Source organism: Chrysochloris asiatica, unplaced genomic scaffold (assembly GCF_000296735.1).
Source record: "Chrysochloris asiatica unplaced genomic scaffold, ChrAsi1.0 scaffold00230, whole genome shotgun sequence".
NCBI lineage: Eukaryota > Metazoa > Chordata > Mammalia > Afrosoricida > Chrysochloridae > Chrysochloris > Chrysochloris asiatica.
The window spans coordinates 1,829,149-1,843,286 of NW_006408748.1; the positions used below are offsets into that span (position 1 = coordinate 1,829,149).

Genomic DNA, 14,138 nt, shown 5'->3' on the forward strand with positions numbered 1-14,138 from the left:
AAAGCACTCTGAAAGGAATTTCGCCCTGATAAAAAAACAAATCTGAGGTGCACAAAAGAAAGACCGAATCTAGACCAGAGTCTCAGGGGACACCATGGTCAGTTGGTATAACTGTTCATAAAGACAATGTTCTATAACCTACTTTGGTGAATAGCAACTGAAATCTTAAAAGCTCACGAGCGGCCATCTAAGGTGCAACTATTAGTTTCTCCATGTGGAGAAGAAAGAGGAGGGATGAAAATTTGAAAATACTTATACTCAACTAGTCAAATTTACCAAGGGAGCCTGTGAACATCAATCACTACAACTCTGAGACCAGAAGAACTTAGATGGTACCCAACTACCACTATCACCTGCTCTGAAGGGGATCACGTTAGAAGGTCACAGATAAAGGAGAAAATGTGGACTAAAACTCTTAATTATTTAATAAAAGAAGACTGGGCTTACTCGTTAGAAAGAGACTGGAGGAACCTTTAGGTCTGGAATGGAACTCACCCTCGTGGTATAATTTTCAGCCAAGTGGGAGATAGGTATACAGGGGAAACAACAACACTAGTAAGTATGCTAACCATGGAATGGTCAATCATTCAAGATCAAAAGGACAAAGTTGAGAAAGGATGAAAAGACGAGTGGAATGGAAATAGGAACCAAAGAGAGGACGTGGGAAAACCGTTGTTGCATGGAGGGGACTGCAATCATTGAGATGAAGCTAACGTAAGATTTATTTAACACAAAACTGATGATCTTCTCTGTAAAGCTTCTATCAAGTCACAATAAAAAAAAAGGTTTAAAAAGAGAGAATTACGTTAGAACATTACATAATAGTTCATTTCCTCTACACATTATATAGCAGTCTTAGAATAACAGCAATATAACTTCTAATAATTTAAGTACTAAAGATTGAAAACATTTCTTTCCCTGTAAAATTTCTATTAAGTTAATTTCACTAAAAATATACATTGACAGAGGACCCTAGGACCATCAAGAGAGAAGCGCACAAGCAGAATGCGGGAACTTATCCAGAGAAGCAGCAGCGCCAGAGATGGAGGCAGAGATGGGGGCATGGAGAGAGGGTGCGGCTAAGGACTCTAGATTCATCAACTAAGAAGAGAAGGACTAAGAACCGGTGGCCAGGAGCAGACTTGCAGAATGTGCCCTTTGGAGATATAAATTATTATATATGCCTGAGTGGGTTTTTTTGTTTGTGTGTTTGTTAAAAAAGCTAAAGTGGATAGAGAGAAGTACTTTTAACTGATGATATATGGAAGGGATTATAATCAACGTAATGAAACAAGTTATATGAATGGTTGAATGTGAAACTGATGATGTGCCCTGTTAACTTTCATTCAATCCACAATAAAAACCTTAAATTAAAACAAAAAAACATATTATATATATATACATTGAATTTACTGGCTTTCCAGTCATTCGTAACTGCTCCTCTCTGTGTGGTTTTGCTACTGGTCAGATATTATTTGTTCCTATTGTATTTTTAAAGTTTGGTTTTGTAAATTTATTTTGGTATAACTATCTAAAATACTTATAGGTTTACAAAGTCAAATCAACAGAACAAGATACTGCAATAAACTGGATTCTTATTCTCTATGAAAAAAATATATGAAAAAAATTGCATTTCTTTGCATATAAGATACATACACAAATATAATCATCAAACTCCTATTTTCAATTACTAATTCACATACATCTAATGAGTTCTGAAACTATGAATCATCAAGTAGTCTATCTAGCATGCTGAAGTAATACACAAAGCAAACATTCTAATTATCTTGCTGTTCTTTTCCAGATATTTTCACATTCAAGCAAATGTTGGTCTTCCAGAGGAGAATGTATGGCAATAGAAACAGTTCTCATTCTAAACTAAATGGTGTTATGCCTTCCAGTAAAGGGGCCTAATTTAATCCAAACAAAAGCCACTCTTTTAATATTCAAATATAAAGGGAAAAACTCAAAATCCTCTCAATCCAAAAGAACGCGTTTTGAAGCAGGCAAAAACTGGGTGAGGACACAGCCACCTTTCCCACGTGTGCAATGAACTATGAGTTGGATAAACAGCACACAACAACAACAACAATCACTTCACAGTTTTACCTGGATCACCTGTGCTACCTTAAATTGTATGGAGACTTGTTTGTAGGTTCATGTAATTCAGTCATCAAACTATAAACTTCCAAATTAATAAAACATGAACAAGCAGATGCATTTGTACAATGAATTTAAGCTGCACAGAAGTGTAAGTAAGCCAGACAGATTCAGTAAGTACATTCTGTTAACTAGCATCTCTTAACCAAAATTGAACTACACTTCTATTGGCTGAAAACAATATGAAAGCCTTGCTTATAAAAAGGTCTTTTCAAAGTCTGAACAAACCATGGCAATGGCAGATCTCTGTACCACTATTGCAAAATCACACGTTTATAAGTATGCTTCTGGTAAAGAGGTTCCTCAATGTTTTAGAGGGCAACACAGAAAGAAATAACTGATATGCTTCTATCAGAAGCTCATTCTTGGTGACTACAGCATGATGTGCTCAAGAGTCCCTTATTGTAACACATCACTTGAATAACACACTGGCTTCCATGTTAGACACTAGACTCACATTAAGCAAGAATAAAAGTAGAGGTGGGAAAGAAGGGGAAAAATAACCTCGTAGGGAGACAATTCAGGAGCTCTGGTGGCGCAGTGGCTACAGTGCTTGGCTGCACTTTGAACCCACTAGCCACTCCACAGGAGAAAGATGGGGCAGTCTGCTTCCATAAAGATTGCTGTTGTTGCTCTACCTAAAAGTTGGTTCTGACACATAGTGACCCTGTGTAGGGTTTCCGAGGAGTCTCCTGGGCATCTCAAATCTAATGTGTCCAAAACAGAGCTCTCTATTTCTCTGTACCAAACCTGTTCTGCCTCCAGTATTCCAGTCTCAGTAATGGTGACACCATTCAGCCAGCTGTTCAGACCAAATTAGTGGAGAATTATCCTTGAATTCTCTTTCCCACGCTTATTATACCCAATCTATCAGCGAAAACTTTAAGACTGTACCTTCAAAACACATACAAATGATGACTACCTCTTACATTACCCCCCAGGTGTAAGCCAACATCTGTCATCTACCCTACCAAACTGGTCTGCTTCTGCTATTGCCCCGCCATGGTCTATCAGCCTCACAAAACCACCAGAACCCAAACAATATAACTTGTTTTATCAAGTTATATTGTTTCTCTATTCAAAACTCCAATGGCTTTTTATCTGAGACTAAATCCAAACCCTTACCATCCAAACATCTAAGGTCAGTATCAAATATCTATCATGACCTACAGGATTTGATGCTGGCCATTTCTCCAAACTAATCTCATACCATCATGCTTACACTCTTCCTTGAACACAGAGAGCACTCCTACCCCAGGACACATGTACTCTCTTTACTCTGTTTAGAGGAAATCTTCTGTAGATAACCAAGCGTGCTGGACTGCATTTTATGTCTAACATCACTTGCTCAGAGGGGCCTTCCTAACCTCTCTATTCAAATAAGAGTACCCATAACTCCAAGGAGCTCTGGTAGCGTAGTGGTTACAAATTGGGCTGCTAACCTCAGGGTCAGCAGTTTGAAACTATCAGCTGTTCCACAAGAGAAAGATGAGGCTTTCTGCTCCCATAAAGATTTACAGCCTCAGAAACCCTGTAAAGGGTCCCTATGAGTGGGAACCGACTTCATGGAATATCACCACCACTACTCATAACTCCACTAATTATCCTCAAACTCTGGATCCTTTTACAATTTCTCCCTAATGGCTACTTTTTAAATAATGTTGTTGTTAAGTGCCATCAAGTCAATTTCAACTCATAGCGACACTGTATAGAGTCTTCAAGGAGTAGCTGGTAGGCTTGAACCTCCAACTTTGTGGTTAGCAGTCCAGTGCTGATCCTACAGCACCACACCAGAACTCCATATGTACACCATACACACACACACACACACACACACACACACACACATATAACATCTATATACAATATACATACATATATTTGAACTGCAGTGCTAGACACTCAGTAAGTGCTCAATAAATATTTGTTATATGAATACATGGGCTTCAGATCAAGAAAGAGCTATGTGAGGATTCTAGCTAGATTCATGGGAAGAGAGGAACTGAAAGCTGGCAGTCAGGAGGCAGACTTGCAGAATGTGCCCTTTGGTGGAATAAATTATTATATATGCCTGAGTGTTTTAAAAAAAAAAAGAGCTAACGTGAATAGAGAGAAATACTGTTAACTGATGGTACATGGAGGGGATTATAATCATTGTAATGAATCAAGGTGTAGGATTTGTTGAATGTAAAACTGATGATCTGCCCTGTAAACTTTCACTCAATTCACAATAAAAACTTATAAAAAAAGAAAAAAGAGCGAGCTATGAACTGGAGATAGATTACAAGCCATCAACATATACTGAGAAGTGGATGAGAGGTGGAAGGTAAGAAGAGTGACAAGATCTGAAGCGGACTGGAATCAATTTGTCCATGAACTCAGTAAGTGAGTATCAATCTCCACAACTCTGACACAGAAGAACTAGACGGTGCCTGGCTGGCTACCTCTACCAACTGCTCTGGAAGGGATCATGTTAGAAGATCCCCGAAACAGTGGAGAAAATATGGAACAAACATAATTATTTAAAAAAAAAAAAAGACTGGGTTTACTGGTCAGAAAGAAACTGGAGGAACCTGAGAATATGACCCACGAACACCCTTCAGAGCTGGAAAGGAACTCACCCTCATGGTTCAATTTTCAGTCAAGCAGTCGATAGGTTTATGAGGAGGGCAAGGCATGCTCACCATGGAATTGCTAATCATTCAAGATCAAAAGGGCAACATTTTCCTAAGAACAAAGTTGAGAGGGGGTAGAATGCAGGTGGGAACCACAGGGAGGAAGGGGGATAACTGTTGTCCCATGGAGGGGGTTATAATCATTGAGATGAAACCAAGTGTATGATTTGTGGAATGAGAAGCTGATGATCTTGTTTGTAAACCTTCACTCAATTCACATTTAAAAAGTCTTAAAAATTTTTAAAGTAGATGAGAAAGCCTAGAATGTATGCATAAAAGGAAAAGAAAATCAAGCTATTATAAATAAAGGATCCTTTCATTTAAAAAAATCAAGTACTACACCTTTAAGTAAATATTTATTCCCAGCTTTAATCATTTAGCTTTCATTTAAATTTAGATCTTCCTATCTGAGGGGGCTTGTCTGCCTAGAGCAATTAGCAGTCATAACATCAAGTTATCAATGATATCTAAACAAAATGCCAATACCTCTGCATCTTCATCAAGTTGTAGTTGCTTGGCGATGGCTTCATCATTTAATCTGGAATCATCTGTATTTTTTGAAGGCTATATTTCAATGAAATGAAGGAAAATCAGCATAAATTTTAAGTTACAAATAATGTGCTTTTCTTAACTGCAGCCGATTAACTGCACTGATGCAATAGTTAACAGAATAACAGTAATCCACACTGGACAGATGATCATGCTCCTGGTTACTTCCGGAACACATCCAATTCCTAATGAGGAAATAGCCGACAGACAGATGGCTCTCACTGCATTTCACTGACATGTTTCAAAAGAAACACACACAAAAACCCTTGCAAATGAATGTCTTGGCCCAAATCGTCCAGAACATTGGTAAAGCAATATGTGAGAATGAGTACACTGTTGTGCGGAGGCAGTAATAAAATCAACAAATATGGCACACCATTTGACAGGCTTTGAGTCAGAGGACTACTTTCACATAATTTATCTGTATGTTTACAAAAAGGCCAGAAAAAGATAAATTCACTATCAATAAAAACAGAGACGATCAAAGCATATCATAGCTATGCCTACTACTTAGATGAGATTTATAACCTCATTTGGTTGTCCAATTTCACTGAGGTCAATAATAAAATGATTGTGAATTCTGAGTATTTAACTTTCCTTGTGGTTTAAAATGATTTTCCTTATCCCAGTATTTTTTAAAAAATCAAATATGCAATATTCTAACTCCCTCATGCCCTAAAACGAGGGCAATACATCTTTTCCATAATCAAAGGAAAATTCTCTTCATTAATAAAACCTGTTGATCTACTAGTACTGTCCACATTTCTCCTCTTATTAATGATTATGTAATAAAGGCTGAACATTCTTATTTGTACCTACAACACGCACCTCTTTTCGTCTGCTGGCTACCATCTTCTTATCTGATCTCTGGATACTTCCAGTTCCAAAATAATCCAGCGCCGATGTAGGTGTAAGTTTTACTGATGATAAAGGCTTATTCCTGGTCTTAATGTTTTCTTCATTCTTTTTCATGTTTGATGTTCCAAGATAACTACTTGCAATCTCTCGTGATTTAAAGAGTGCCTTCACATACTTAAAGTCGTCTTCTTCATCTTAAAAGAAATGACCCCAAGTTTTAAAAATAAAACAATTTTAATTATATAAAGCAACCACTTGTTTTCTTTATACAACGCCTTTATAAAAAAGTAAACAAAAGCCATGGGATTCTAATGTTTCCTTTCTTCCTATCTCCCAAATCCAACAATCTGCTCCACACTTAACTAGTGCAAGCTATGTGATACAATATCCCCCAGCCCAAATACTATTCAGAACATGAATACATTTATTCACTCATATATTCAAAAAATATTTACTGAGCGCCCATACAATGCCAAGCACTGATTCAAGTAGTAAGAATACAGCAGTGAGTAAAAAAGAAAAGTTTCCTGCCCTCACAGAGAGTGGAGTTTGTAAAACAGATACAGAGAAACACATCTAGTTTTAAATGCTATAAATAAAAAGTAAAACATGGTAAAAGAATTAGAATTGGGAGTCCTCTAACTCGTTCACCATGCTCTACCTGTTATTTACAGCACTTAAAACCTGCTGTGTTTTCATTTGTATCTCTTTTACAGACTCTACTCTCTGAGGGCAGGAATCTTGACTTTTTTACTCATTGCTGCTCTACTGGGAGCCCAGGAGTCCTGGTGTGGCGCTGTGGGTTAATGCACTAGACTGCAAAGTCGGTTTGAACCGGAAGGTTGACAGTTCAAGCTCACCAGTCACTCCTCAGAAACCCTACACAGAGCCATCGCTATGGGTCATTACTGATTCAACAGCACTCAACACCAACAACACTGGGAGTCCTGGTGCGGCACTGTGGGTTAATGTGCTAGACTGCAAAGTCAGTTTGAACCACAAGGTCAATGGTTCAAGTTCACCAGCAGATCCTCAGAAACCCTACACAGGATTGCTATGGGTCAGAACCAACTTGACAGCACTTAACAACAACAACAATTGGGTAGGGTAGGAAATCTATGTAGTCGGCTAAGTGTTGGGCTGTTAACCGCAAGGCCAGCAGTTCAAATCAACCAGATGCTACTCAGGAGAAAGATAAGGCTGTCTGCTCCCACCAAGATTTATAGCCTCTGAAATCCTAGGGAGCAAATCAGAATCGACTCAGGGACAGTGGGTTAGGTTTGGGTTTGATAGATAGGGTGGTCAAGGAAAGCTTGTTTGATGAGCAACATTTAGACAGAGATGTGAAATGAAGATACCTCAAGCAAGAACATGCACTCTTCAAAGCAAGTGCAAAAGTCTTCGTTTGCATGTGCTGGGAGGTCAATGTGATCACAGCACAGGCAGGGAAAGCTGCAAGATTTAGGTCAGAGGGTTAGGGCTTAAATCCTAAAGGCTTTATTTATAGGTCATAGAACCATGTAATAAATTCCATGCAGCAATAAAAACGTATAACGTACATTCATACTTACTGACAGATATTCTTATCTTTATTAAGTGGTGAAAGCAGGTGACATAATATATTTAATGATAATTTGGAGTGTGAATATGAGTACACACACACAGAGAGAGAAAGAACAAGGCCAGGACCCGACTAACAGACCATCGATTGATCCTATGCAAGTTCAAGCTGAAGCTGAAGAAAATTAAAACAAATCCACGACAGTAAAAAAATAACTATGAATATACGCCAACTGAATTTAGAGACCACCTTAAAAACAGATTTGATGTATTGAACACTGATCATAAAGAGACAAGTTGTGGGACGACATAACATCATGCACGAAGAAAGAAAAGAAACAATGGCTAAATGGATGTCAAAATAGACTCTGAAACGTCTTGAAAGTACAATACCTAAAGCAAAAAGAAGAAATGAGGATGTAAAATAGCTGAACAGAAAATGTCAAGGGGTGGTTTGAGAAGACAAAGCATTACTGTAAAATGTGTAAAGAACTAGCAGTGCAAAACCAAAGGGAAGAACATGTCCAGCATTTTATAAGCTGAAAGAAATAAAGAAAAAATTCAAGCCTCAAGCTGCAATGTTGAAGGATTTTAAAGTCTGAAATTTGAAAAGTGCAATTTTTTAAAAAGTATAATGAATGGTACAGCACCTAATTATGCTATAAATATTTGGTAAATAAAAAGTAGTGTTCTCTAGTAAAAACAACACTGAGTTTGAAGTACGGAAAATGATCGTTATAATCTGATTTTTATGTATTTGTTTGTTTTTGAGAAAAGCCAGCATAAAGCACTTTTATTGCAAGAATTCAACTTGAAATTCATGTGTGGTGCAGAAGCTGGGAGGAGGAGTGGGGCAGCAGCAACTTCTCTCAGCTAATCACTACACAGGGCAGCCAGCAGAGGGGGAGGGGGAGAGAGAGGAAAAGCCAGGAACCCTTTGAGATCAGCAAGGGGAGCTCTGGAGCATCAAAAAAACAGGAGATGTTGAAGCTGCAATGACCAGCAGCATTTTCTTAGAGAACACTCTAAAGGATGTGTCATGATGGTTGGGCTTTCCCTGGGGGTAAAATGTCCACAAACAGTACCATCAATTTAAACTTTCAATTAAAGTTCTTAAAATTTAGAAAGTGGTGGTGTTTGGGTAGTTATAAAATTACAAAAGTCCTGAAAATCCATTAGAAAAACCACAGTGTGTGACCAAAAAAAAAAAAAGACAAACCAGGTCACAAAAAAGGCTTCAAAGGTTCCCACGGGCCTGGGAACAGATACCTATAGTGTCCAACACCACAGTATAAACTATGTGCTTTCAAATGGCAGAAAAGGTTTAAGGGGAAGGTGAGTGGGGCCAGTGCAGGCAAAGGTGCTCCATCCACTTCCCCACGTCAGTTTCAGGTAGGGCTCTGAATTCAAGCCAAGGACATCTCTCAACTTGGGAAAAAAATTCAGGCCTCAATGCCTCACATCTGCTATGGCTCTGAAGCACACAGCAGCACAAATGTTTAATATACAATAAAAATGTCATCCAAAAAAAATAAAGTTTCTTATACTCTCCTCCCACCCTCAACACCAATTCCTATTCTGAAGTTCACCCATTGTGCTGTTAATACTGGATCATGTGCTCAACTGGAAACCTAGATCCAAAAGACTGAAACTGACTCTTCACCCCCAAACCAAACCAAAACAATTTGATGTGGATGGCATACAGTTTAAGTCATCATAATACGAGGAGAAAGGGGAAGAGGAAATGGAGGTGTCAGAAGCAAAGCTGAGTGACAGAGCACATTCCATCAGGGTCGATGATTAGAGAAAGTAAAGTGGGATGTCAGGTAAAGCTCCATACAGAATGCGTGTCTGGCAGCACCAGATCCTTCCGGTGGCAGATCCAAGAACAGGGAGCTAGGGGAGGAGGCCAGTCTTGTCATTCCAGTTTTAGAAGCTCCACGTTAGACGAGAGTGGCGTTTGGTGGGATCATGCCTGGGTGCCCAGTAGCACCACAGGCATAGTTTGGGGGAGGTGGTCAGTTTGGCTCTCTACCCCACACTCATCTGGGCAACCTCTTCTTCCCAGCCTCAGATCACCTCCTGTTTGCCTAGCATAAACTTAAAAGGGTTAGTTTCTGTCCTAGGAGGAATCCAATTTCTTTGTCTTCAAGCATCCCTGTGTAGTGTCCCACACAGGTATGATTGCGCTTCGGGAAGGTGTGCTCGTATCTGGAGGAGATGGTCTGCACATGAACTCCCACGGCTGCGATGGTGACGACAGACGCTGGGTGGGTGGCACAAACCAAGAGCAGACCCAGCAGTGATTCCCGCAGCTCTGCCTCTTAGCCTGATTTTGACTTACTATTTTAAATTTACTGATCTAGCCTTCAATGTCCTTATGTAAAATGTTGGAACACAATCTTAAGGTTCCGTCCCTCTAAAATTTTGGAATCTATGTACTGCCATGGAAACTTTAAACTATGATCAATACTGGTGAGAATACAGTGAGCCTGCACTAACACAAATACTAATTAAGAAAGTAAAAAATCAGAATGACTTTTTTGGAAAGTGATTAGCAAAATACATCTAGAACCTTAAAGTATCTTATCTCTTAGTCTTGGGAATTGTTAGAGATTATTAGTTGCTCCTCAGAAACTCTATGGCTGGGCTGCTATGAGTAGGAACCAACTGAACACCACTTAACAGGACCAAAATCAAAATACTGGCAATGATTGTACAGATGGAGCAGAACTGGGCTGACAAGCTCAATCAAATATTCATTATGCAATTATGAATCTGAAAAATGAATGCAACTGAAATATTGTAAACCACCAAAAGGTGGACTTAGACAACCAAAGGGTCAAGCCTATTCAGCATATCTCAAGCTGAAAGAACAGAAGAAAAAACTCAAACCTCAACTTGCAAACCTGAGCTATTCCAAGGGCAAAATATTGAAGGATGCAGAAAATATCAAAAGAAGATGAAGGGAATACACAGAGTCACTGTACCAAAAAGTGGTCAGTCTTCAACCATTTCAAAAGGTAGCATGTGATCAAGAAATGATGGGATTGCCAAATTTCACTGAAGGAAATAGCAAAAAACAAGGCTTCAGGAATTGAGGGAATACAAATTGAAATCTTTCAAAATAAACTGATGCAGCACTGGAGGCACTCGCTCATCTATGCCAAGAAATTTGGAAGGCAGTCACCCAACCAACCGATTATATTTGTGCCTATTCCGAAAGCAGTCACCCAACAAAATGCGGCAATCATCAAACAATATTAGTATCACATATAAGTAAAATTTTGATGAAGATAATTAAAAAGTGGCTGCAACAGCACAACAGTACAGCAACAGAGAACTGCCAGAAATTCAAGCCAGATGCAAAAGAGGACAGGAAACAAGGGGTATTACTGCTGACATCAGATGGATCTTGACTGAAGGCAAAGAATATCAGAAAAATGTTTAGCTATGTTTTATTGACTATGCAAAGACTTTGAACTGTGTGGATCATAACAAGCTATGCATACCATTGTAAAGAATGGGTATTCCCAAACATTTACTTGTGCTCATGAGGAACTGCTTCCTAGACCAAGAAGCAGTCATAAGAACAGAACAAGAGAATACAAAATGATTTACAATCAGAAAAGCAATATCCTTTCCCTATACTTATTCAATCTGTATGCTAAACAAATAATCCAAGAAGCTGGATAATATGAATAAGTAAGTGTCATCAAGACGGGAGGAAGACTCATTAACAACGTGCAATAAGCAGATAATATAACATTATTTACTGGAAGCAAAGAAGATTTAAAAAACTGCTGAAGATCAAAGACCACAGCACAAATGGTACCTCAATGTAAAGAAAACAAATGCCTCAGCTCTGGACTAATAAATAACATCATGATAAATAGAGACAAGACTGTAGTTGTCAAGCCCTCATTTTACTTGGTTCTACAATCAAAGTTCATGGGAGCAGCAGTCAAGAAATCACACAACACATTGCATATGGCAAATCTGCTGCAAAAGACCTCCTACACCTCCTTAAAGTATTAAAGAGCAAAATATGAGCTTGAAGGCGAAGGTGGATCTGACCCAAGCCATAGTATTTTCAATAGTCTAATATGCATGTAAGGAGCTCTGGTAGCATAGTGGTTACGAATCGGGCCGTGAACAGCAAGGTCAGCAGTTCAAAACTACCAGGTGTTCCGCAGGAGAAAGATGAGGCTTTCTGCTCCCGTAAAGATTTACAGCCTGGGAAACCCTGTACAGGGTCACTATGAGTCGGAACTGACTCCACGGCACATAACAACAACAACATGCATGTGAAAGTTGGACAATGAATAAGGAAGACTGTAGAAAAATTGGCACATCTGAATTATGGTGTTGGAGAAAAATGTTAAAAGTACCATGGAATGCCAGAAGAACAAACAAATTCTTGGAAGAAGTGCAGCCAGAATGCTCCTTAGAAGTAAGGATGGCCAGCCAGGCTTCAGCTCTCATACTTCCAACAGGGTATAAGGAGGAAGTAGTCCCTGGAGAAGGACACCATGGTGGGTAAAGTGGAGGGTCAGCAAAATGGAGGATGACCCGCCCAAGGGGACGGACTGCCTCAGTAGCAGCAACAGTAAGCTCAAATGCAACAACTGAAAATGGCTCAGAACCTGGCAGTGTTTTGTTCTATTGTGCATAGGGATACTATGAGTCAATAGCACCCAACAACAATAGTGTATGTACATACTATCTTTTGGAAACATTCCAAAAGTTGTGGTTGCTTTAACAAACCAGCAAACATTTGTTCTTGTTTTCTAATGAACCTAAATTTGTTTCTGTCTTGTAAGAAGCCAAAGGCAAATTGTGTTCTCTTCTCCCCAGATACTTCTAATAAAAATAATTAGTAGATCCAAGACAAATTTCAGAGAACCAGTTGAAAATCATGGGCAGCTAAACATCGAATTTTTCCTCCAGGATATTAATCTCACAAAAAAATACCACTTATATTTATTTATAGACCAACAAAACCACTAACATGGTAAAAACAATAAAATAAACCTGCATTATCCAACAACAGCAGAGGAATTGCCTGGGAGAGAGGATTGCTTTGCTACACTGAGCTTGATTTGTTCATTTATTTGGAAGGATAACAAATATGAGAGGCAAAAAGCAATGTACAGTCCCTTGAAAAATCTATTTACAAGCCAAGAAGAAAAATATATATAATTCTGGAGTCCACACTGCTGAGAGTTTGGCCTTTCAATGGATCACTGAATATCCTAATTTTTTAAAGGTTTTCCCTTTGATCTTAAACATAGAGAAACCAAACCTGTGGAGCACATGCTGAAGAAATCTGGCTGCAGAGATAAACAAAAATAATATATTCAACAATAACAAGGCATAAACTGAAAAGAGAATTTGGGAGTTTAGAGACTTTTTCTATGAAGTTCTTTTTCAATAAATACTATCCTGGGTCAAAAATTCAAGCTGTTACTTTGATATTGGAGGTAGAAAAAAAGCTATGCTTGGGCCAAGTCTTCAATAAATACTTGTTAATTAAGTGAATGGATGAGTAAACTACTCACACCATCTTTGCCTGATTTATCATGGTAAGTCAGATACATTACAAAAAGACTACCCACCCTTCAAGATTACTCAAGAAACTAGAGCTCACTAGATTGTACAGTCTTTACCAATGAATCCTCTTAAAATCAAATTGCTGTTCTTGTTGTTGTTGTTAAGTGCCATCGAGTCGGTTCTGACCCAGAATGGCCCTATATAGGGTTTCTGAGGAGCGGGCTGGTGAGCCTGCAGTTCAAACCGACTTGGCAGTCCAGCGCATTAGCCCACTGCGCCACACCAGGACTCCTAAAATCAAATGGAGCCAGTTAAATTGAGGAAAGAAATCTATAATGTGTGAGGTCTAATGGAGTCATTAATAATAAATGGGAGAAAAAGTATGGACTTCTCATGTGATATTACCCATCATAAGTGCCAATTCCAGACCCACCAGGAGGTAGTCCCCACCAGAGCCAGATGTCAACTACCAACTCAACAGCACCTAACAACAACAGCCAACGGTGTAAAAGACTGATTACAAAGGAAAGTAGAAATCACTAAAACTAAAGGAGATCTATATAAATGGAAAAATCTTCCATGTTCTTGGATTGAAGAGTTAACCTTGTGAAAATGTTGAACAACCCTGTATTAATGCATTTAAAGTTATGGTGCTGGAGAAGAATATTAAAAGTACAACAGATTGCCAGAGAACAAACATATCTGTGTTGGAAGAAGTACAGCCAGAATGTTCCTTGGAATCTAGATGGCAAGACACATGTTCTCAGGAGGGACCAGTGAGGA

The 14,138-nt window shown here is 38.8% G+C and overlaps 1 protein-coding gene and 1 pseudogene across 1 annotated transcript in view; both read right to left on the bottom strand.

Annotated features, from left to right (window-relative positions):
* Positions 1-14,138, bottom strand: part of RFC1 (replication factor C (activator 1) 1, 145kDa) — a 104,853-nt gene that overhangs the window by 51,984 nt on the left and 38,731 nt on the right. Inside the window, exons 5-6 of the mRNA XM_006873232.1 lie at positions 6,213-6,436; positions 5,322-5,399 (exon numbers count right to left, since the gene is read on the bottom strand). Of these exons, the coding sequence (XP_006873294.1) occupies positions 5,322-5,399; positions 6,213-6,436 (302 nt within the window). The remainder of the gene's footprint in view (positions 1-5,321; positions 5,400-6,212; positions 6,437-14,138) is intronic.
* Positions 9,625-14,138, bottom strand: part of LOC102833589 — a 13,142-nt pseudogene continuing 8,628 nt past the window's right edge.